This window comes from Gekko japonicus, unplaced genomic scaffold, assembly GCF_001447785.1.
Source record: "Gekko japonicus isolate JY-2015 unplaced genomic scaffold, Gekko_japonicus_V1.1 scaffold846, whole genome shotgun sequence".
NCBI lineage: Eukaryota > Metazoa > Chordata > Lepidosauria > Squamata > Gekkonidae > Gekko > Gekko japonicus.
Genome location: NW_015164696.1, coordinates 146043 through 171747, shown reverse-complemented (window position 1 = coordinate 171747; position 25705 = coordinate 146043). Strand labels below are relative to the sequence as shown.

General features: G+C 41.7%; 1 protein-coding gene across 1 annotated transcript in view; it reads right to left on the bottom strand.

The window, feature by feature from the left end:
• MYCBP2 (MYC binding protein 2, E3 ubiquitin protein ligase) overlaps window positions 1–25705 on the bottom strand; it is a 184237-nt gene that overhangs the window by 141152 nt on the left and 17380 nt on the right. The window contains exons 2-13 of the mRNA XM_015409457.1: window positions 22848–22923; window positions 17521–17736; window positions 17257–17410; window positions 15381–15577; window positions 13464–13706; window positions 13243–13314; window positions 12232–12328; window positions 9230–9303; window positions 7213–7351; window positions 6590–6666; window positions 5625–5829; window positions 3704–3868 (exon numbers count right to left, since the gene is read on the bottom strand). Coding sequence (XP_015264943.1) covers window positions 3704–3868; window positions 5625–5829; window positions 6590–6666; window positions 7213–7351; window positions 9230–9303; window positions 12232–12328; window positions 13243–13314; window positions 13464–13706; window positions 15381–15577; window positions 17257–17410; window positions 17521–17736; window positions 22848–22923 — 1715 coding nt within the window. The remainder of the gene's footprint in view (window positions 1–3703; window positions 3869–5624; window positions 5830–6589; window positions 6667–7212; window positions 7352–9229; window positions 9304–12231; window positions 12329–13242; window positions 13315–13463; window positions 13707–15380; window positions 15578–17256; window positions 17411–17520; window positions 17737–22847; window positions 22924–25705) is intronic.

Below are 25705 nucleotides of genomic sequence, written 5' to 3'. Positions count from 1 at the left end.
CTAATTTTAATCCCTTAACATATAACAGAGGCTATTAAATCGAGAGAAGTAATAGTCAAAGATGAACTAAGCACATTAACATCAGAAAATAGTCCCTTGAAATGGTTTTCCCACATCAAGGGGGCAATACAGCAAGGGATTTTAAAATTTAGATTGACAGCAGTGTTAATAATGGACCAGACGGCCTTATTATCATTGCTGTTAATAGCTGAAATGAGACATACCCATTCCTTACTCAAGGCCAATCCATCTCCTCATCTTAATCAGCTCTCAATACATTTTCTTCAGTTCCAACAACTCTTGGAGAACTGATATTGTACAATTACTTTTAAACTCACAATGCGTCTGTTGGATACGCCTCCTCATTATTCTATAGTCACTATTAAACCATCTATTCTGCCTGGTTTCAAAAGATGTCCTATCACAGAGTGGCCTAAACAGATCTAATACCTCATGCAAGTTATACAAACAGTTGGAAATGGAGTCTGACTGCAGAACCCTGTTGACTAAGGTGTACAAAGAATGGAAACCATTATAGTTCGTGCCTTATCACTAGAGTCAGAGCTCTAGAGTAATTTACAAACATTATTTTGATTTTGGGAGAGAGAAAAGTTTTGTGCTGGAACAGAATAGTGTTCCAAAGAGAAATCTGTACAAAAAAGACTGGGAGATGATCACTTCCCATAAAATCACCAACTTTTAAGTGTTTAAAATGGGAAAGACATTGAAATGGAGCCACAATAGAACCTATTATTCTGGCTCCTCTGGAGCTCACAAGTAAAATCACCAGGTCCATCAACCTCTAAATAACAACTCAATGGAATCAAATTTCTCTGGATTGCAAATTTAGCCAACTCTAAACCACCACTGTTTATTACAGCATCCTTAAGATTTTCTGTTGTGCCAAGCAGGGGTGAGAAATTCATTGTTATCAGAACCTAATAATTTGGAGAAAAGTGTGTAGTCATCACTACCAATCCTTGCACTGAAATTACCCGCTAACACTAGAGGGATTCCTGGAAATCGAGCATGCAAGTAATCAACAATTTTCCCCAGGCGGGCCGATCTTTGAATCGTTATACTAGATGTGGATGGGGGAATATAAACTGAGGAGAGAATAACTGTCAAATCATCCAGTTTTAATGGAAAGACAATGATCAGATCATCTGCCAACAAGAGGTCACACAATCCAATATTCAAGATGGATAAAATTAAACAAGCCAGACACCCCCCTCCCTGTGGCCTATCCCTCCTCGCAATCAATGGATATTCTCTGGAAAAAAGTGGCATAACCAAGGAAAATAGGTTCATCCATTAACCAGGTCTCCTGAAGAAGTAAAACATTAAAGGAGGCCATAAACACTTTAGTATCCTTGCAACAAACTCTCGAGAACCAGCCAGCTATATTCCAACTTAAGATATGGAGTCTACAAGTCCCAGATAGTCAATTTTTTGCTGCTGGAGAAGTCTGGTACTGACAGCTTGAGGATATTTCCCAGATTAATTATAATTCTTGGCTCAAGAGGAATAGGAATTTTCTCTCTTGTCAGGCTTGATTCATGTGGCTTCTTACTGGCCAAGAGGAGGATGATTCCATCTAAAGGACTAGCTAAAGACTGATTCTTATTCTTATCAAGAGACCTGTATGGAACAACTAATCACAACTCTTTTTGACTGGTTATCTGATTTTAATCCTGATTCATTTGTACTCGTGTATGATGTAATTTCTGAAACTGGACAGTTCTATTGTCTTGTTCCTCAAAGGGTAAAGAATGAAATGATTGAAGAAGGTTCATATCCACTAAGTCTAGCTGATTGTCCTTTGAGAGGGATGGCAAAGGAGAGAAGGTTTTAACTTCATCCGTTAGATTAAAACTCTCACAAATCACCTTTGTCTAGTAGATCTGGTTGGTCAGCATCGGCTTTCTTAGCTGGTGAAAATTCGATCAGAGACCTATCACTAGCAGAAGATTGTATTCTCTTTGAATGTGTAATTTTCATTTCCTTAAGGGGACTAAGCTTGATGAGTGGCTTTTTGATCAGATTATAAAGGGATTTCGATAGCACAATTCTGTGCCTTTTAAAGTAAGTGCCCTTAGTGAGCGTTTTAGCGTTCCTTTTTTTTCCCTACCAACTTATCCATTGTCCTTTAAAGAGGAAAATAGTCACTACGACTATTCGCCTGGAGCACATTCTTAAGAGGGAAGAGGAGTAAATTCTTTTCTTCTAATTGTTGTTGTATAAAGGCCTTTCTCTAGATATTACATCTTTTTTAGCCACTTCTGAGTGGAGTGGCTTCCTGTGACTTTGTACAGAATTTTCCTGATTTAGGGACTGAATTTTAGGGAGATAATCTGTGATAAACTCTAACCTCTTATAAATAAGTTTCAGTGTTATTTGCAATGCCAGCAGACTGAAATCTTGAGATCCCTTTCCAATATTCCGTTCATATGTTAACATATCATATTTCCCCACTGAAATAAATGAATCGTTTTGGTTCAAAGAGTGGGATCTACCAAGTTTCTCATCCTCCACTTGACTCTGATGGATCAAAGGTTCAAATCTGTTTTTTAGGGGAACTGGAGAAACTGGAGAAGCACTAGTAAAAAAAATCACCTAATCTACTTTGTTTTGGCTTCATGTTAAAATTATCATCAAAAGAGCAGGGCCACTTTTTACACATTTCAATAGTCACTAATTTCAATATATAAGATATATTCAATATATGGACAATGTGTACTAAACTATGGCAACCAGCTCAGATCCTTCAGAACATCTACTGTAACTCATGCCAGAAAGCAGCTGTTGTCGCTGTGTTTTGTACCAATTAAAGCTTCCAAAGGCAGTCCCCACAAAGCACATGTTAATTAATCTAACCTTGAGGAGATCAAAACATAGACAATTGTGGCCAGATTGTGCATCTCAAGGAAGGGCTGCAGTTGGCAGTATGTGCCACAGAGGAGACTCGCACCTCCACTTGCAGACACAGATCTAACGTATGCCCGATATGACAATCTGGTCTTCTAAGGGAGTAGCACTCAAGACATACTGTCAGGCCACCGTATTGACTAACAGCACCTTCATCTTGTCTGGACCAAGCTTTAATTTGCTGTCCTCAACCAGCCCATTAGCACCTTCAGACAATCATGTAGAACATCCACAGTGTTACCCAACTCCAGTGAAAGGGAAAAATACGACTTTTATGTCATCAGCATATTGATAACATTTCCATTTTTTTATTTACAAATTAAAATGTAAATTGGAGGTTTCCATCACTAAGCAAAAGACAGGCCTCAACAGCACACAGTAAATATAATCCATTAGGGATCTCACGTTGTAGCACAGTTGGTTAGCCTCCATTCCTCTAAACGGGAGATTTCAATTGGCCAGTTATCCATAAGATACAGCAAAGCAGTTGCACTTATTCAACCCTTCCTTGGAGGAATTAGGGCAGTGTACTCTATTTTAGCCTTTCAACCCTTCCTTGGAGGAATTAGGGCAGTATATGTTGTTCTCCCTACTCTATTTTAGCCTCACAACAATCCCAGAAGTTATGCTCAGCTGGAAGAGTCACGCAATGAGCTGCACAGCTGAGTGAGAGTTTTAAAATCAGGTCTCCTTAGTCCAACCAGGACACCATCCTTGTTCTTCTTACCAAATCACCAGCTCCATTTGCTTTAACACACCTGAAGTCTCAACTTACTTGTGCTGTCAGAATAAATAGCATCCTTTCCAAACATGTAGAGCTCTCCATCTTTTGAAACGACGGAACTACTCCCATTATTGCACGCAGTATACACCACAATCTTTCCCTCCATTTTGATTATTTTTTTGGGCTTGTATGGTTTAGATTGCCGCCTGCTTTTAGCTATAAAGAGGGAAAGAAAGACACATTATAGTGGGTAAGATTTAACAAAAGACCGCGGAAGTGAATGAGTTTACACTTCGTTAGACGAATGTTCGCAATGATCAAACTGTCACTGATATCTGAGTTGTTTATCTTCCAGAACAGCTAGGCAAAAGGGGGGGGGGGGTCTCGTGGATAAGACTTTTTTGCCTCCCACGGGATCTACCATATTTCTCCCATTTGTACTTTTGCACAAAATCAAGAAAGGAGCATGCCAACATGAAAGTATGAGTCATCTGCTCTCTCCCCCTTTCCCTTTTTCAGAGTTATGCAAACATGTTCAGATATTTGAGGGCTCAATGAAAGGCAACAAATACTGTCAGCTATAACTATAAACTACAGATTTCTTTTAATGTTCTCAGCCTCCCAAGATCATAAAACAAACAATATTATTCATTCGTTTAAAATATATGTATGCTGCCTTTCCACCCAACTTAGGGTCCCAATGTGGCAAACAATGAAAATGTTAACGTAATTTTAAAAACAATTATACAGAACATATAAACATATAAACACACAAACAGGGAGGCGTGCTAATGAGACTTGGTGAGGAAAAGTCAAATCAAACCAAAAAGTCTTTATTGGCTGGCGGCAGACAATGGCAGAGGAAGACAGACAAACCTCCCTTGGAGGGAGTTCCAAAGTGTTGGTGCCATGACTGAGGTCCCTCCTCAGACTGCCAACCGTCCAGCCTCTGGTGATGGGAGGCACCTGAAGTTGGGCCTCTGAAGATGACTCGAGTACCTGGGTGGGTTCATATGGGAGCAGGCCGTCCTTCAGGTATGCTGGCCCTGAGCCATATTGGGCATGAAAGATCAATAGTAGCACCTTCAATTGGGCATGGCAGCAAACTGGGAGCCAGTGTGGGTGGAACAAGACTGAAGTGATACAGTCCAGTCAATGTTCTGGCCAGATTCTGTACCAACTAGCTTCTGGACACTCTTCAAGGGCATCCCCGCGTAGAGTGTACTGGAGTAGTCTAAACTACATAGTACCAGGGCACGCACCACACTGGCAAGATTCTTTTGCGCAGGAAGGGCCACAGTACCCCTCGGCACTCCTGCCAACCATTTGCCTCTACAGCCAGTTCACACACAAAGTAAAAGAAACATCAAAACAAAATCCCTCAGCACACTCAAATGAAAAGAGTCGTTGCGCTTTGCTCCTATCACCAAAACTGAACAAAAGTTCGAAAACACAACATAAGAATTAGAAAATGTTGTTTACAGATGAGACTTTCACATACGTTTTTTACTCTTGTCTTTAATGGATATGATTAAAAAATAAAGGAATAGAATTCATGTTTTCTAACCAAACCTGCTCTTTTGAATGCAGTGGCATTACTTACACAAGCCAATGCAAGTTTGTTTATATCACTGCATTATTTAGTACTTGAGTTAGTTATGCAAAAAACGCATGTCTTCTGAGAAAGTTATTCACAGGAGAAGTACGTCCATGTTTCAAACTCATAGATTGGTTCAGGTTCAGGTTCAGGTTTCAGTTTATTGCCTTTAGCCATAGGCCGTTACAATGACAGAACAATATAACAATAACATCTACATAAACTTCTAAAACCAAATTGAGACATAACACAAAGGGAGAAGGATGATGACCCCCAACACAAAGGACCAGAACACTAGGAAGTATCTCCATTTTCATTCAACATATCTCTTAACAGCTGTTGACACAGATGTAGACGTATTACTGCCAAACTTACTTGATTCGCCATCCTCCCCTTTACTTGCAGAGCCTGTGAAAAACACACTTCCATCTTCTGCAACAAGCAAGGCATGTGAACCATCATGCCCAACGGAAAACTGAACAATCTTTGGAGATTTGGTAATTGGCAACTCTACCCATTTTCCAGCAGAAGGACCCCCTTGTTTGATTCCAAGGCTCTGGTATTTCCCAGTATAATAAATCTATTAAAACAAAATCCACAAAAGCTACATGGGAATCTAATATATATATATATATATTACAGGATTCAGGAGGAAGCCATATAAATCCACCAGTGCAAACAAGAGAAAAGAGCAGTTTGGCAGGAGTTGGACAGTGAGCAGAATGCTACTAAAAGAAGCAGCGTGCCTCTCCCCCCTCCACACACACAGAACATTCCCTGCACTCTCACCAAAACACTTCTTGGGGGGGTCAGAAGACCCACAAGGATAGCAGTGATCTGCAGCGAGAAGAGGGGAAATCAGCAAAAATGTCCACCACTACCTTGGGTGCATGGAAGAGCCATTCCACTTGCAGAAGGAGGAATTGGACCCGACCCAACCGCTTTATACTGGTATTACTGGTATACATGAATTGGCTACATGATCATGTTTTTGTTATTTGGCAAAACTAGAAGCATGTACACACAGATGCTTTCATTCTGTGAAAGTAAGTCTGTAAATGCTGAATCACAGGGCCACATGACACTTAGTCACACATCGCTTTCCGTCAATATCTTTTTCTTTTACAAAAAGCAGTTGCAGAGGCTATAACCTGAGAAAAGTCAGGGGCTTCTTTCTGGTGAATCCCAAACTGGCTGTATTTTGGAAAATAAGAAAATGCAGGATACAAAACTCAGTATCACGGGTAGTTGGGCCCACATACGAAGTTATACCCTGTTGCTCAAGAGTACCATCATGAAGTACCCAGTGCTAATTATCCATAATAAAGCATTTCCAGTACCTTTCCACTAGCCGTTTTCATTAGTGCAAATTCTCTTCCTGCACCAAGAATAGCTGACTCCTCATCAAACCCTGTACCTAAGAGTACAAAACTACAATTAGCCATCCAAGTTCTTCAAAACGGAGGTGGTTTGAATCTCGTGCTCTAATGCACCACAGTCACAGCTCTACATAGGTCATATCCATTCAAGCATTCAACTAAAAACTTCCAAGGAAGTGTTGCGTGTTTTCAAGTGAATATCACTAGCAATGACTCGTAGGGCTAAAAACACCAAAATATTGTGCGCAGTAAAGATTCTAGCTGTAAGCAAACCTATCTACAAGCCATACGATACTAGGATACAGCAAATCTATACCTGGCAAATTAAAAAGTAACCATTAATTAGTAAATCGTAACTGACCTACCATTTGCATAAAGTGGGTACCACTGCCTCATACACATGGCAAACATGACTTGTAAATGCACTTAATTACATTGTATGAATGTGTCTGTGTGCAACACGTCTGCCCATGACTACAACCCATGTTCTCAGTCCTAAGTTTTATCCTCGGACATTTCTTCACCCTGACATGTTTTCTATGCAAAACATCATGAAGACGACGGTAGAAAAAGTGATGCCTTACTGATAATGTGCAAGTCTTTCTCCAGATCAAATAACGAGATACCGCATGCATGTAAACATTTTCTGGCAAGTTTGAGCTGCAGTTCTTGCTGTAGTACTGGTTCTGTACTCGTTGCAAATATCCGAACAACAAAGCCATCCTGCAACAGAGAAAATACCAGATTCAATCAATTTAAAATGTATTGACCAGGAAAGAAAGGCTAATCCCACCCTTTCCAAACTGCACTGTGAACCTTCTGCAGCTCTTTAGAATGTGACATTAAATAACGTATATGTAGAGTGAGGCAATGATCAACTTGAATTGGGGTATAAACACAACAAGCAAAAATGACATATTGTTGAAATATTAGACCTATAAATCTAAAGCACTTTAATATTATTTCATATATGCTCATCTCCCTACCACGAATATGATACTGAGCTCTCACTAGATGTAATAAGAATGAAGGTATACATGGGTGCAGGGTTTATAAACTCCAGTTCTTATTATGTCTAGTGAGAGCTGAATATCATAATGGCAGTAGAGAGATAAAGAAAACAGAGTTAAACATTTGAATCTTAAGAAAAAGAAGCAATGGAAGGATGATGAAATTAAACCATGAGTTTTAGTTCCTGCAGTCTGAAAGCACATTAAGTTTACAAAAATGTTTCATGATGCTTCTAAATAGCAGTCGCATTCAGCACTCGTTGCTCAGGAAATTAGCGAGAACTGCTGCATTTCCCAGGAGTTTAATAAGGTTGCGAAGCATGTTGACTTATTTGTTAGTAAAATGAGGGATCCCGTTTTACCAGCCTCCCTCTGCTGCTCCATTTTTAACACTTGCTCTTGTCTGCATCAAGCAGCAAACACATACACAATCTGCTAACACCACAGATGAACCAAAGTGCTGTCAAAAACCTCAGAGCCTCTCACACGCCTTTTCACCTTGGCCAACATCCTTCCTGCAAATCACTGAATAGGTGTTAAGCTTATCAACCAAATTACTGAACTTCTAATTCTGGATGCAGAACAACATTCTTTAGAAAAGACTAAGGGCTGGATACCGCCTAATAGTTCCAGTGAGGGAAGGGAGGAGGTAATTTTTCCAGTTCTTCCCTCCCAACTGTTGACTTGTGATTCTCTTCTCATGCTGTTCCTGGAGGTCCTATCCTCCCAGAAATAAGAAATTGCAAGTAGATAAATAGGGACCACTTCAGTGGGAAGGTAACAGCGTTCTGTGCGCCTTGGTGTTTACTCATGCCGTCCACATGACCACGGAAACATCTTCGGACAGCGCTGGTTCTTCGGCTTTGAAACAGAGATGAGCACCGCAACCCTAGTGTCGGATTCGACTGGCTTTCGAGCGAGGGAACCTTTACATTTACCTTTTAGGAGCGGGGAGGCAGGAAAGTTGTGCTCTGCTGGCAGAAACACTTCTAACAATGAAAGTTTTCAGCATGATCCAAGCCTAACAGAGCAACTCTGTGTAGTTACTGAAGACTCAGCCCACTGAAATCAGTAGGCTTAGTGGGCTTGCCACATCCCGACTGACTACCGGTGGGGGGAGTAGGGTTGCCAGCTCCAGATTAGGAACCCCCTGGAGATTTGGAGGTGGAGCAAGGGGAGGACAGGGACTTAAATGGGATACAATGCCACAGAGTCGACCCTCCAAAACATCTATTTTCTCCAGGGATCTATGCAGTCCCACCTGGAGGTTGGCATCCCTAGGGCTTAGACAGGAGTTAGTCTGCATAAGATTTCCCTACAAAGCAGGAAACTCAGAATGAAGGTATCAAAATGTATGAGATCCGCAAAATTTGGCATTCAAAGAGAAGCAGCTTTCTGGGAAGGAGAAAAAGGAGAAGGGGAAGAGGAGCAATTTTGTTTTAAAGTGGCTTTTTACTTAAATCAGACTTACTTTTTATAGTACCTGTTTCATTTAATAATACTTCTATTTAAAATCCACGTTGAAGGCAACGTTTTTCATCTCTTAAGATAGTTCAGCACCAAACACTACAAGAAGAAGAACTTTACTTACATCTCGTGAAGCTGCTATCTGATTAATATACTCTCCGTCAGTGAAAAGGATATTCTGCCCCTCAGTCTGGCAATCTGCGTGTAACAACCGTAGTGTTAACTCACATTAAGCAATACTTCACCCTGCAACTTTACACAATTCATGCAAAAGCGTAATGGAAGTTCTAGGAAGAAAGGAAACCTACAGAATGAAGACAAAAATGCTGAAAGGATTCCAGAGGAACAGCCATGTTTTAGCCTGTCATAGCAAAACCCAAGGACCTCACAATGCCTTAAACCTGTAAGATTCCCTTACTGCACATATGCTTGCTTAGCATATAGAAGCTGCTTCAGGGCTGATCAACCTTCACATTTATACTTTCATTACAAAACACGGGCTCCAGGTCACTGAAGTTATTCCTTTAAACTACACTGCATGCTTAGATAATACATACTACAACTACCCCATAAACGCACACCAAGAAACTCCACCCGGAAAGGTGAAAATATCAATAATAAACGATTTATTTCCAAGGATAATATTCCATTTAACCATAATACATGCTATGGTAACATACTGTAGGACATAATGAAGTAATATACAGTTTAACCGATATACATTTCTAGATTTCAGGTATCCATGTTAAGTGGCAACACATTTTTCTCTATATTATTCTAGCTTTAATTTCCACAAAATAAAATATAACCACTGGATTTCTTTGTGTGCAAACTGAACCTAGAATAATACAGGAACCCATTAATCTGCCATATACTAAGTCAGTTATTGCCTACTCTGACTGGTGGTGGCTAAACAGGGTCTCTGCTGGGGGGGTGGGGGGGAGTCCTTTCACCTAGTACCTAATCCTTTTAACTGGGGATGCCAGAGATAGGACTTGGGACCTTCTGCATGCATACTGACCCACATCTATAGATATATTTATATTACACATTTGTAATAGTTAATACCGGAAATCTCGAAATGTATGTGCTACTTAAATAGTAGCTTAGGCTTAACATTGGAAGGTCCAAAGGCAGTCAAAGGACGTGGACCACAACCACCAACAACCATTCGGGTTTTCCCTTTGTAATGACTTCTGAAGACCACCACACTGCTGTTAAGAGCATTAATAGTTCTGTGGGCACCAACATGCCCAGCAGACCACCACAAACAAGTTTTGTGTTGACACAGACTGCCACTTTGATCCCTAAGAGGGTCTAGTCCTCAGTGCAGCAGCCTTCCTTCCTTACTAGCCTCCCATACAAAATGGGCCAGAAGGCCACCCGCTGAAGCCCGAGCGTGCTCCTCAGAAAAACAGCTCCCTTTCTCTCTCCTCCAACTTGCCGTCTCACACTTTAGGCCTCAAACTCTCACATGGGACAACTTCCCCTCCCTCCCCTATAAAAAACCTCCAATGACGTGAAGACAACGTCCCAGACTATTTTTGCTCGACACGCAGCTCCAAGTTCTTTGCCCAAATGACCAAGGTGAGCCCTTGAGACTTTGGCGGAGACAGTGAGGCTCTGCTTATGCCCAGCACATCTTGCCAGATACCACCCACTCTCTCTTCTCTTTGCTGCACACCAGCATCTTCACAGGTAGACGCTGCAGTCTGTGTAGCATTTTGGCCACAAAGCTTGCCCATCCCTGCTGTAAGACCTTCTGTGACTGCACACTACAGAATGATTGTCTGCAGCAGTCGAGGGTTCTGCACAGGCACTAAAAGCCGTTCTCTTTCTCTATACAAAATTATTAAACGACAAGGCCACACCTATCTGTGTGACTGAGCACACGTCCCTCATGGGGGGGGGGATACTCAGAGCTGTGCTTCACAGAGTCAACAACCTGCTGAAGCTACTTAACTCTGTTATCACCTTTAACTGGATCTGGAATGGGACACACCACCTTTGATCTTCCAAAATAACATTCCACAACACCGACAGCAGAGGCCTCATTCTGTCATATAAAAACTGCTGTCCCACCGTCGGTTACTTAAATGTTTTTTCTAGGTGTTGTCATTCCACACACTGACTGCAGAGGTGGCATAACCTTTTATATAACACACGGGCTGCAGCTGCAGAAGCCAAGTGTCACCTCTGGAATTCCATACACACTTGCACTTCAGCAAAAACAACTGAAGAGAAGAAGAGATTGGATTTATACCCCGCCCTTCACTTGGGAGTCTCAGAACGGCTTACAAACCCCTCCCCCTTCCCCTCCCCACAACAGACACCCTGTGAGGTAGGTGGGGCTGAGAGGGCTCTGACGGAAACTGCTCTTTTCCAGAACAGCTCTGACAGAACTATGGCTTGCCCAAGGTCATCCAGCAGGTGCAAGTGGAGGAGTGGGGAATCAAACCCGGTTCTCTCAGATTAAGAGTCCACGCACTTAACCACTACACCAAACTGGGAAATGGAGTTATCTGTAGAAAGTTGGTACATGGGTTCTGATAATACCTCCCCCCCACACCTTTCTTTCTTTCTGGTTGACGTCAGCAGAATACATCACCTAATGATGTATTACATTTTCTGCTGCTTAGTGCCCTAAACTCCAACGTTAGCTTTAAAGGATATGTTCTAACATAGGGTTCCCCAGTGTGGTGCCTGTGGGTGCCCTGGAGCCTGCTGATACCTTTTCCTGGCGCCTGCCAAATGTTTTTAGAAAGTGGGTGTGGCCAGGTGGGGCTTTTGCCCAGCAAGGCTTGTGGTTGGAGACGTGATTGGCTGTGCAGATCTTTAAAAATGTTGCTTTGGCAGCAGCTGCCCCCACAGCACAAATATCTTTGTTGTGTGACTGCAGGTGAGCCGCGGTAGTCATTTTGTGGCCCCACCCACCACACGGTGTCAGATTTCCAAAGGTGCCCACATGCTCAAAAAGGTCAGGGACCCATGTTCTAATAAGTTGGGAATCGAAAATGTTTCGTGGTTCAGTCATTTCTAAAAGGCTAGTGAAATCTGCATCTATCGGGTGACTATGCCTTTCTTCGCATTAAGGAACCCCGTCGAAAGGAGTCTACTTTCCCATACCTGGCAAAGTTACTGTGCCATCTTGCTCCAAGGATTCAGGATTTATTCTTATGGCCGTCATGCTGTGATTGTTCACATCTCTATATAACAAGTAACCCTGCAAAAATACATCACACCAAATATAACTACACAAGTTTCAGAACTGTGCTCACAGCAACAAAATAGCTTAATGTTTTATTCAGCCTTTTCTGCTGTACCTATTTTGAAAACCCACATTGGTTTTTCCACCAAATTCCTCTTTTTAACCAACTGACTACTTAAGTGTTGGAACTAACGCCCAAGCAAACTCTGATAACTTAATATATCCACACATGGTACCATAACATACCCATACATTTCTGTGTTATTTGCAGTGTGTGTGTGTGTGTATCATCTGTGTGTGTATGTATCAAGCGCCATCAAGTCAAAGCTAGCTTGTGGCATCCCCGTAAAAGTAGGTAGACATATTTTCCGAAGGACAGGTCTACCAATATAGTGGATTGAGACAGGTAGACCTGTTCTCTAGAGGCCAGGTCTACCAATATAGTGGAAAGGGATGGCTGAAATCTGACTTGATCCTGCTTTCTCTTATAATGCTTCTCTTAAAATAAAGTTTAAATATAATTTAAAATAATTTATTCTGAGATTTTTACGTTATGGAAATAATCTTCTAAAAAACTAATTTACGTGATAGCCAAAGGTATACTCACTCACAACTTTAATGCTACTAGCTTTTTTCGCTCATGAGGTAGAATTTCTGCTCACAACACTGGAGCTTAGAGGGAGCATTGGATTCTCTGTCCCTTCTCAAACTCCGAGCAGCATAAACCAAATGCAGCTGCACTGTTTGCCAGTCAGTAAGATACACTTTGTATTTTAGGCATAAAATTCAAAAGCAGTGTGAGCTAAGGCAACACTACTTCTTTACATTTAAACCAAAACAATGAACAAGTTATAAATGCTTTTATTCCATGTTTTACTGCAGGTTGGTTCAAACTAATCCCTTGGAATTGCTTCAAAAGTTTCTCTTACCTGAGCATAACCCAACCAAGACTTTTTCTCTTTTCTGTTTTTGATGCGAGACGTCGAGTTGTATATATGACCCTGTAATGCAGCAGAATTGTTAGTCTGACAACTGCTGTAATGGCACAAAAAGGAGGAAAAAATGCATAATACGAGTCTTATGATTATACAGTTACTTATTTTAAAACCATTTTAAATCAACTTCAGTCCAAGTGCAAATTCTATATTACCCTGACTGTTCCACTGTATCCAGAACCGATTTTGTAAAGACCATCTTTGCATAATAAATACAGGAAGTAACCATCACTCTGAAGGAGACATTGGTCATCTTCATCCACAGAAATGTCCTTAAATGACCACTTGTGCATTAGGGCTGCTTTCTTAATTCCATTGCTAAACCAATCCTGAATTTGTACTTTGCCCACCAAAACTGCCTGCACGCTCCTCTGGAGGGAATTTAAGATAGTTGGCACCTAAAAGAAGAAAACATAACACGCAACTGTCACTTATTAGAAATTTAAACTACTAACACTAAGAAACAAACAGCTCACAGATTTAGTATGAATTATAGTCAAAGTTAACATTATACATGCATTAATGTAAATGTAGTTTGTTTAGTATAAGAAAGGGAGGTTACAAGCAACAACAATGCCATGTGTAGCATCTGTGCACTACATGCTTCTATCCTTACCAAAAATTAAGGCTAAAGGCACAGTGGAATGTACAAGCGTTCATTTTTTCCCCTTTCACAAAGTTATTTACGTTCAAATCCTAAACAGTTTTAACTTAGTTCCCACAATCAGAGAACACATGGGGAGGTGCTATGGTAGTGCAGCTGCTTGGTATGCAGAAGGTCTCAGGTTCAATTGCCAGCATCTCCAGTTAAAAGGACCAGGCAGTAGATAATGTGAAAGACCCCCACCTGAGATCCTGCAAAGCCACTGCCAGTCTGAGTAGACAATACTGACTTTGATGGACCAATTGTCTGATTCAGTATAAGGCAGCTTCCAATCGTCCATGCATTCACATGTCCTGTTATGTATGGCAAAGGCATGTGGTGCTAGTGAGCAGTGTTCCCTCTAAACTGAGTTAACGTGAGCTAACTCACAGTTTTTTAGCCCCCGGCTCACACATTTTTTGTCTTAGCTCAGGAAGGGTGGCTCCAGAGCAAACTAATTTATGCAGTAGCCAAATCGCTGGCTCACAAATTTAATGCCAGCAGCTCACAAAGTAGGATTTTTGCACACAAGACTCCACCGCTTAGAGGGAGCACTGCTAGTGAGTTTTCTTTACAGTCTGAAAGTTTTCTGGAGAAATCCCATGTTATAACAGTACTGACAAGCCGATATCAGCGTGCTGTCACTTCTGCAATATCCAAAAAGGACCGGGGGGGGGGGGGGTGCAAGCTCCAGACATGCCTACAGCTTTACACATTTCTCTTGTACAATTTCTTCATTGCAATAAGTACAAAAAAGCAGGCACAAAAAGCGCACACACACCACTGCTTTCAGACAGAAGCCTAAAACAGTGACTCCAAACAAGAATGGACAGCAATGCACAAAATCCATTATGGCTTTCCAAGGGCTTCTTTAGGAATGCCCAGGGCTTAAGAATTTGTGACTTCAGTTTTTCTCTCTGAACAGCACACCCTTTGCCGTAAACTGGTTATCAAAAATTTCCTCAGTTTCAAAAGAAGTTTTTCAAGCCGCAGAGGAGACGGCTGCATGGAGAACACAAGTTCAAAGCTCCCTTGGGCCGCAGAACTAGTTGTGCAGTTCTTTGGATCGGGGCCAGAGTGTTTCAGCTCAGGATTTCAAACCAGATTTTGCAACATTTCTCAAGAGCTGACTCAGATATTTCTTCGGGAATAGTCTCAAAATAGGATGACATGTGACCTGTCAATTTTTTTAAGGCGTCACGTTCATGAAAATAACAAACCTATTTATAAGTCAGTTACACTGAACTCACTATACCATACCAGGACTTCTGTCTCGTGATAATTCCAAATCAACCCTTAACCTCTAAAATTGCCCATCTCAGAATTTGGAAAACAGCAAGCAACAAATGAGCATGAAATTCTGATTGCTAGGGCTATCAACGTTCTGCCAAAACAATACGGCAACCAAGAAGTTATTTTATCAAAACACCTGGATAGTCTGACAAGCATGGCTCCCATTGTTGGTGAGAATAGCAGAGATTGCTTGAAGCGTTCTTCCTGTTTCTCCCCAAGCGGCTACCAGACTGAAGAGGCAAGCGCACGAAAGTGCTGTCAAAGACTGGCCTGTGCTGTCATTCATTCCAGTACTTCGAACAGTTATTTCTAGAAGAAGCTGGAACAGAGACTCTGAAGATAAAACAAAAAGTTACTTGTGCAAAGCCGGGATGGCTGAAGAGTAACAAAAATCGACTAGCACAAAGAAATGCTTACTGATATATTCCAAGACTGGAGCTTTGTTAAAGAAATGAAAGCAATGACAGGGCAAAACGACGATGTGGATAATGTTGCCCTGCAGGAATTACCGAAGAGTTTTTCACCAGATTAACAACTCTCAATTACTGGCTGATATTTCAAAGGAGTGAACAGGCATCCAAATGACAGCGTTAAAAAACCCTCCCTAAGTTTCAACAGAAACTGTTTTTCAACTCCTCAACCCCAAATCAAAGGACTATTCAATGAGTAAAAGACATACAAGTAAGAGCAATGATGTGTCCCATATAAACACCCACAAGACAGAAGACTCTTGCCTTCTGAGCAGAGCATGATTCACAGCAATGCATTAAGAGATGCCCCCGCACATCATGCTCAGGTTATACTATTTAGACTGTGGGAAGCAGTTGCACCAGAACAGTAAATAGCTGTAGTAAGACATATAGTTCCAAATTTGTTATGTCACGAGACCACGTCTTTTATCTCTTTACATATAAACATAGTGACAGAAAACCATGAACCTCCATGAGACAAACTGAGTGTTATAATGGTAATGTTCTGATTGTAACACAGAAGCCGTCCGGGGGTGACCTCTATAAGAAGGATGTGGTATAGTGTTTCACATGGCTTAACTGTCTTCCTTTCGGAGCATCAAGGCAGTAAGTTATCTACATGTTTGTTAGATTATTTCCATTTTGTTCCCTCTCTGCCCACCTCCACAATTTTTATGAGTGGGAGCGATTTCTTAGAAATACATATATAGTTTTGCATGGCCGGGTGGATCAGTTCCTAAACACAGCCGCTGCAGTGCCTTAAAAATCAGCAACTGAAAACCACACACTTTTTTCTTTACCTTTGGTACTGTTACCAGTGTCAAAAATCAGTACCTTTAATACCCTTATCAGTGTAAAGAGTTTTGGAACACAGTGAATGCAATGCTGTTGTCATAGCCAACTGATCCTTAAGAGTCCAGGGGTCATTTTGTAGAAAAAAAGGTGCAGGAGCTCATTAGCATAACTTATTTGCATTTGCCACACCCCCTGACATCACCAGAAGTGTGTCAGAAGGCAACATCCACCACTCAGGCTCCACTGGACTGTTTTGGATTGCTAGCTATTGGGGGGGGGGGAACGTGCAGATCTGCCCTCACAGAGGAGGGAGAGCTTGTACCTGAAGGCGGGCCGGGGGGGGGGGCTCTGCAACTTACCTGTCTGCTTCTTGCTCCTCGTGGCCCAACTGAGGGCTGCTGGGAGCAGGGGGCGGGACTTGTTGCATGTGCCCGCCCCCTGGGCTCCTTACTGCCGGAGATCCACTCCTGTGCGCTCCCGCAGGAAATGACCCCTGCTTAAGACCCTTCTAGTCAGAGGACAAATGCAGAGTGTGCATCCCATAACCAGCTTTCCACTCTATCTCAACCAACTCCCATGGCTTTTGCCCATGCAGGTCCCAGGATCTCCAGCATAACCCTTTTGCGTGGTCAAAGGGAGACCCATCCTCCCTCTTTTTTTATCAGCAGAAACGTTAGCTGGGATCCACGCCAATATCTGAAAAACTTGGGGGTGAGGGGGTGAAAAGGAATCACAGAAAAGCATTACCTAGAACTTCAGGAGGCTCTGACTGGAGGCCTTCCGGTTGCTGACCCTGAAGCACGTTAAGAAGAGCTTGCAGGCTTCTTAGACAGAGAGAAGGATGAGAAAACCTTGTCTCCTTGATTAGCTCAAAAACTTCACACAGTCCAACTTCAATGATCTAGAGAAAGATGTACTATTATACAAGGATGCTTTTGGCTTCTGTACTGCAGAACATTTAGTTATCCCAGCACCACTGGCAGCTTGGAAAGACTGCGCTGATGTTCTTACCTTTGGAAGCTTGATAGGGGGCTCTTTCGCCTCCTCCTCTTCATCGCTATCTGAATCGCCACTCTGCACAGTATTTTTGGAAGCCAATGCTAAAGAGGTTTCCCTTTTCTGCCACTCTAGAACACAATGCCGCACATTGCAGTAGACATTGAATGCTGAAGGGTTACTGTGCAGTTTGATATCAGGTATGGTTACCATGTTATCCAGGTTGTCACTCTGATAAAAATAAGAGAATCTGTTTCAGTCAACAGTTCAGCAAAATTAATATTAGGGAGACACATACGTACACTGCTTAAGGAATACATACTTTCCCTTTTAACTCCAAGGAAACAGCGAGAAATCAGACCAAACTCATGTTTAAAATCGAACACAGTCACAATCTTCAGTATACACAAAGAACATAAAAGTGGGGATTTATCTAATCCCTCCATATTATGTCTAGTATCGGTGGGAGCCTGAGACAATCTACAGCGGGGAGAGAACTTTTTTTAGCTAGCTCCCCTGCAGGAATCACTTATGAATTAACGGATGCGAGGATGCCAGGCTGTAACACAGCATGAGCTCGCTCGTTAAGCGGAATTCACAGCCAATTTCTCCAGGGCCATGGCACCAAAGCAATTTGGTCAAATAGCTGCAGCAGCTCTTAATTAAGGGCGACAAGGATGCCCACCTGCTACCACAGTTCACCTGTGAGCCCTTCCCTGCCACTGCCGTCACAGGATGTGTAAGTGTAAAGGAGCATTTTTATAGAAACCATGCTTTACGTGTGCTTGCAGACACTACAGTGGTGTTACACCAGTGCTTACGTATGTAAAATATAAAGGGAAGATATGCATCCCAAATGCTCTCTGGCAGTGCCAAGCTGCAGTTCCCTGGCTGTGTCTAGGGATGAATGGTTAGCACTGCATACTGAGCAATGAATACAATACGTTTATACTGAGGAGGTGCTAGGTACTGGCTCGGGGAGTCAACTACCAATCAGAAAAATCCCCTGGTGAGATTTCTTCCATGAGCTTGCAGCATCAGGAATACCCCTCCCTCAGTATTTCCACCTTATCAGTAACGTAGGCATCGTTATTACCCTCGTAGGGCTATTTGCAAGGAACGCCAAGGTGATGTATGTGAAGCACTGTGAAACATTCTAAAGCGCTGTATAAATGCTAAGTGCTATTATGTAACACCTGGACGGCCATGGCAAGGATAATTAAGGCATAAAGTGTGACGAGGATCTGATAGCTTTCTTTCCATCTAACTGCAGGGGACAGAATCAAGAGGAAGAGGTGACATATTCTTCCTGCGTCCTCTCCCTCCCTGGTATAAGAAAACGATCCTGAATCTGCACCAGGACCCAGAAAGTTATGTTTAGAAACTTCATATTTCCACTTTCCACAAGTTCAGGTGTGTGCGGGGGGGGAGCCACCCGAAAAAGAACCAACAGGTACAGTGCTGCATCGTGCAAGGAGAACTTCAGACTCTGCTGACCATTCTTTCGTCAAAAGGGAGGGAAGCCTCTCAGACTCAGTCTGTGGGGTTTATTAATGACGCTACACACTGAACAGGATTATGATATTCAGGACCTTTCAGACATTTAAACTGGGAAAGGATTTACAGGGGTATGGGATTCAGATCTCCTTTGTACCCCAGTTTGGTGTAGTGGTTAAGTGCGTTGACTCTAATCTGGGAGAACTGGGTTTGATTCCCCACTCCTCCACTTGCACCTGGCTGAATGACCTTGGGCAAGCCATAGTTCTGGCAGAGCATGTTTGACACCCCTGGTCTAATCTAGTCTAATATTCTATCTGTGGGCTTGTCAATATCTGAAAAGTTCCACTAAAAAAAAAAAAAAGCCTTCTAGTGAAGGTCAGTCACAAACCGAAAATTGCACCAGGACTAAATCATTTCTTGCCTTCTTGGAACGACCGAAGGTACCAATTTTAATCTAAACAGCTTGGGCCTTATAGACCATATCATCTCCTGTTCCATCACCATCTTTAAGAGGGTATCATTTGCTGCTTCACAATTATGGACGCTAGTTTTTTTAAGCAAATCTTTAAAGCCCGAGTCTGAACACTTTCCAAAAGCACTGTAAGCCTGCAAATACAACAATCAACTGGCTCCTAAATATGCCAGCAAAACCATTTATGAATCTCTCCTACTGCTCATCTCCTCCAAAAGATCAAACTTCCCGAGTTTGCCACACATATCGAAGCCAGAAAGGCTTATGCAAAAGCTTTCCTACACCAAGACGTATGATACATAAGTGGTCCAGATCAGTATGTTAATTCTTAAAAAGGCAGACTTATTCCATTTAAGAACGTAAACGCAATTCCCATACACCTATTATGAAAACATTGATACTGGAATCAAACACAAATGACAGGCAGATGGTAACATGTTTGTTGGATCATTTCCATACTGCAAATATGTATGCCTATTTCTGGCTGCTCACCTATGCAAAACAAACAGAGAGAACCCCTTTGTTTCAAATATCCAGTAAATGACTGCCTCTGTCTCAGCTGTGACTTCCTACATTTGGAATTGATGATCTGAAGCTCCTACTGCTGAACAAACAGCAAGCAACAGAATTAAGTGTCTTCACAGACAGTACTTGAAATATCACTTAAGATGGGGGAGGGGGGAAGCAACTCCTTCCCTTCATTCAGTATCTATGAAAGTTTTCAATTAAACTTTAGACAATGTTCCCTCTAAGCTGAGTTAGTGTGAGCTAGCTCACAGTTTTTTAGCCTCCAGCTCATACATCTTTGTCTTAGCTCAGGAAGGATGGCTGCAGAGCAAACCAATTTATGCAGCAGCCAAACTGCTCACTCACGATTTTAATGCCAGTACCTCACACAGTAGAAATTTTGCTCACAAGACACCATAGCTTAGAGGGAGCATTGGAAATAACTGCCGCAATCTATTGAGGAGAAAGAGATGTCCTTTTTAAACACCTTGCAGTGAAGACACTCAAGATGTGGTTCAGATTGTTAGAAGACTTTCAAAAAGGCACTAATAATCTCTACATCTAACAGTAAAGCAGTTCACCCTCATGACTATCACAAAAGAAAACAACTCTGAGGCCATCCGCAGACAAGGTGAAAGGCTCCCCGGTGTGCAGAAAAATGTGACTCTGTAGATTGGACGGAAAAAGGGAAGGCCCTAAAACCGTCTGATGGGAATGGAATGTGCTCCAGGATTGCAGAATGATGAGATGAGGTGAAAGTCAATTAAGATGGCGGCGAAGGAAAGTGAGAAGTATCATCTGCTCCGAGCAGAGCCCTGGAAGGAAAGGAACAGCTCTCCCCCCCACACACACACACAATTTTTTTTTTCTTGAAGGGTTTTAAGATCCACTTATTGTAAGAGCCTGGAGGCGGCCATTCAATGGTAACAGAATGTCACCATCTTGTAATAACATCATGTGCTCTGTAACTACGGTTTTATAGTTAAACTTATTTTAATGTTGTTTATATTGGAGTTTTAATGTATATTTATACCTATGTTGTGAGCCGCCCTGACCCCGCAACGGCAAGGAGGGCGGCATATAAATCTAATGAATGAACGAATGAATGAGCACCAAAGGAAAACCAGCTTGGTCACTGCCCTGGGAATTTACAGAATATAGGAGGGGAGGATTTTCATGAATGAAATGGGGTTTCCAAGCTGTTTCTTTCCCATCCTCCAACGACTGATTCCTCACAGAGCTGTAGCTTGAATTATTATTTTTTTAAATCATTTCTGCAGCATACAACTTTTAATTCATCGCACAGGATGGAGCCAAACAAAATCTTCTGATAACAGGTGCTTCCCTCCGTGGAATGGAACCTTCCTGCCTCCCATAGAAGTCCACTGGTCTCCCTGAAATGTTGCTCCTGGGGACAGGGGACCTCAGGAGCAGCAATGAAGGGCAAATCGAAGGTCTGCAGTGGGAAGAGGGAATGGAACCTTCCCCTAAACAGAAAACACAGGCTTCAATCTTCTCCAAATGCCGTGTATAGAAGCTTGAATCCCCACCTTCTCCCACCCCACTGCAGCACGAAATGCTCCCGAAAATCCTGCTTTGGGGGAGGGGGGGACAGGGGCTCCCCAGGAACAGCAGGAGTGCGAGAGCCGCGGAGCCATTACCAAAGGGGGAGAGAAGCAGCAGAAACCACACCCCTCCTCACTGTGTATGTGACTCTTTTACACAGGATCTGACCCATATTTTTAAGAAGGCTGCCAGTGAACCAATTACTACAGCTTATCAATCTGATACTCGGCCACATGTCTAAATGACTGGAGAACTCTTCCAGTTACAAACTGGAGAAAGAAATCCCACCCTTCAAGAGTTCTTAAATGACTCATAATTCCTGAGTTCTCTTTGTGAGCTCAGAAGCAGCTGCAAGGTAAAATGACTGCTTCAGAGGGTAGCTGTGTTGGCCTGCAGCAGAACAGTTACATTTGAGTCCACCAGCCCCTTAGAGACCAAAAAGAGTTTCAGGTTAACCAACAAGAGCTTCTTGCGAACTTCTACCTTGAAATGCCTGTCGGTCCCTAAAGTGCTACTGGACTTGAACCTAAAGGTAAAGGGCGTTAAGAGACAAAAGCTTCTTCTCAGCTTGGGTATCTGAGCCATGGGACTTGAATGCTCATGGTCGTGCTAAAGAATTACTATCCACAACAGTGGTTGCTCTCAGCATCGCAAATTCAGCTGTCGTTTTTGTATCTAACATGCAAGTGGTATTTCGTACTTAACAGCTGAGATGAAATTTTGCATTTGACACCAGCAAAATTCAAACCCAGCCAGATGTCACCAATGTTCAAAGTTCAAACACAAGCCAAATTTCTCACTGAAAAGGTTAACGGAAATAATTTTTGTTTCAGTTAACACAGACAGACAAGGCTGTAATGAATCCTTATTTGAACTGCTTTTAGTGGCCAAATTAAAATAGAGAGACTGTTGAGAGATTCTAATAATGCTGGATTTTGTGAAAGGATGTTCTATGTGTTCAATTTTTAAATATTGTTTAAATGTGATGCAGTTTGCCCACAGACTTTAGAAAAGAGCAAAAACACCAAATGAAATAATACCTTTTGATGTGGCAAAATAAAACCGTAAGCCCATGCAACTGAGGGCTAGATTTCCAGGGGGAAATGGAATGGACTTTAAAATATGCACATGCAAAAATCAGTTGTTTTGAACATCTTCTGTTTGTTCAAGCTATGGTTATTAAGCAGCCAGCGTTTCCCCCTCTTTATTAAAGCTCTGCTTCAATGTGCTATATTTGAACTCTAGGTGAAATGGTCCAATATGGTATAAAGTAGAGTAATATAAAAATTTTATTTACCTTGCTTCTTGTTTTTATTTTCAATTTAGTCTTCTGCTTTCTTTTTAATTTCTTCTTATTTAACAGTTTTTTACACCTAGTATAAAAAATAAATGTAAACATTACTTCACAATAAAGATACATACAATAGGTTTCATGGCCTTTAGATCCCATTTCTCCATACACAGTGGAAACAAAAGTACCCTATGCTCTCCACAAAGCTATTAAAATCAGCCTCAGACAAAGGCATGAAATAGAGAGACATTTTATATCAGTGTTAGTTTCCCAAATAGAGATTTCACATAAAATATGCTTCTGTGTTTAATCAATCCTTTAACCCCAGTCTGAACAGGGTTAGACAAGTACCTTGGTAAACCTTCAAAGTTTTGTCTGGCACATTCCAGTAACAAATACCTCATCATTCCTTAACAGGCATGAAGTTTGCTACAACCCCCAGTATAAATGGTCCATAGGATGCAAGAAAGTTCTACAATACATTTGGACAACAGAGAAAAATAAATTTTAGACCATATAGAAAAAAATTGGCATTCAATATTCATATTTCTCAGTCTCACTATCATTAATCTAGAAAAAATTAAGCAGATGATAGGATCAAGTTTAATTTTCTTGTTGCCCAGTACTTCATGTCAACAAAGAATGATCATATTCCCATAACTTTGTCTTCACTCCCTGGGATTGTCTGATGACCTCCAGATTCCAAGGACCTGATCTTTGATGAACAGAACATATACTAGAAAAAGAACAGTCTCCTCCCTCACTTTTTAACTCATTTTCCCCTCAAAGGCTGCAAATATAAAGAAAACTTTCCATAAGCGACCTGCAAGACTTTGAGGAGACTTAGGAAAGCTATAAGGATGCTTTCCAATTATAGCTAAAGAGTACACTTACTGACACTCTATAAAAAAAGGGCTGAGATCCCACTGCCCTCTACATTCCAGTGGGAGAGGAGGGGATTAGTAATATATCCAACTCTCACCATGGCACAATCTGTGGCTATTTAAATCTGGAGACCAGGTCCATGAACACACAAGACAAAACTTTCTACAAAACAGAAAAAAATCCCCAGGTTTGCAGAAAAATCTGAAGTCTTTTTAAAAAAAGAAATACAGTAGAGATTAAGAAGATCAAGGAACTGACCGTATGATGAGGAAACTAAGCACTAGCACTTTATCGTACTATTATATCTATGATTTTAAGAATTCTTGTTTTTATATTATACTGTTTCTATGTAAGCTGCCCTGAGCCGGCCTCAGCTGGGAGGCTGGGTAAACATCTAACTAATAAATAAACAAATAAATAAATTAACCCTCCTAAAAAACTAACAACCAGAAGCAGCACCTGTGGCTTTAAGAAATTAATACCTTGTCAGTGGTTGCTACAGTTGTTGCTAGGAAACCACAACAGTACTGGCAGCTTCTAAGCCTTGGTTTCTGTCCATAGAAGATGGCCCTTTCCAAGCCAGCACTGACCACCAGGTGACCGGCTACCATCCAACTTCCATGACTCACCCAGGTCTGGCTGCTTGCTACTGTTCCAACAGCAGCCACCCAATGAAAGCCTCTGTGGTACAGTGGTTAAAGTTTTAGACTAATATCTGAATCAAGGTTTGAATCCCCATTCTGCCATGATAGCTCACTGGGTGAACTTAGGCCAGTCACACACTCTCACCCTCATGTACCTCACGGGATTGTTGTGCAGATAAAATGGAAGGAGAAAGATGTAAGCTCCTTTGGGTCCTTATGAGGGAGAAAAGTAGAATATAAATTAATTAAATTAGTAATAAATATAGCTGAAGTTTAGTGGGGAGAGATAAAAGGTTGGTGGGGTAATGGAAAGAAGAAAAGGATGAAGAGAAATGTGAGGATATTGGGGCTGACAGGAGAAAGAAAAGAGTTTTCTGAGGGACAGGCTGCCAGGCGGAGGAAAAGAAGGAAAGCTGAGAACGGGACAGGCAAACAAAAGTAGGTTGGATAGTGAGTGGGAAGGAAGGAGCGCAGGAAAGAGGATCTTTCAGGGAAGGGGAAGAAGAAATAGTGGGGGAAGGGGGAATGAGATGCCACCCACATGTGTTTACAGGTCCCCTGCTTGTCATTATTTAATTGCAAAATCTGATCTAATAGGATTTCTTTCTCCAAATCTCATATACACACTAAGCAGGGCTCACGCACACACTAAGCAGAACAACACTGGTTCCCATGGGACTTCACAGAGAAAGACCTCGTGAGTAATCATCCATTTCAGGGTACAGAGGTACATAAATTTAAAAATGATTTTACCTTTTAAATATATGCATTAGCAGAACCTTAAGAAATTCCTTTCTGAGATAATGAATGGGGTATGGTTAATCAAAGGCTCGCTGTCAGAAGCAAAGGCAATCTTCAGCCTTCTTTTCTCCTACTACAATACAGCAAAACAAAAAAAACCCACCCTTGTTTGTTTTATGAGATTGTCGTTAATCTACCAATTAAACCTTGATCTCTATTTTGCGATGCCCTTTGCAGTACTAAGCATCTGCAACACTCCCGGATTACATAACAGTCAACGGTATCAAGCTCTGCTGAAAGATCTATCCAGATCACAGCACTGTCTGCCTGGTGGACTGCAGTCAATTAAAAAAAAAAACAACTCAAGCACTAATATCACTATTAAGGGGCACTTACTTGGAATGTGGGATTTGCATGTACACCTAGCACTACTAAAAAAGCATGGGGAGAAAAATGGTCACATGAGGCCAATAAACATGCACAACTTTGTGACCCTATCAACAGCCAGTTAACCACTAGAGTGAGCAGAAGAACAATGGAAAGATCACAGCAGAAAACAGCAAGTGATAACTAGACAGAGAAGGATTTTCCAGC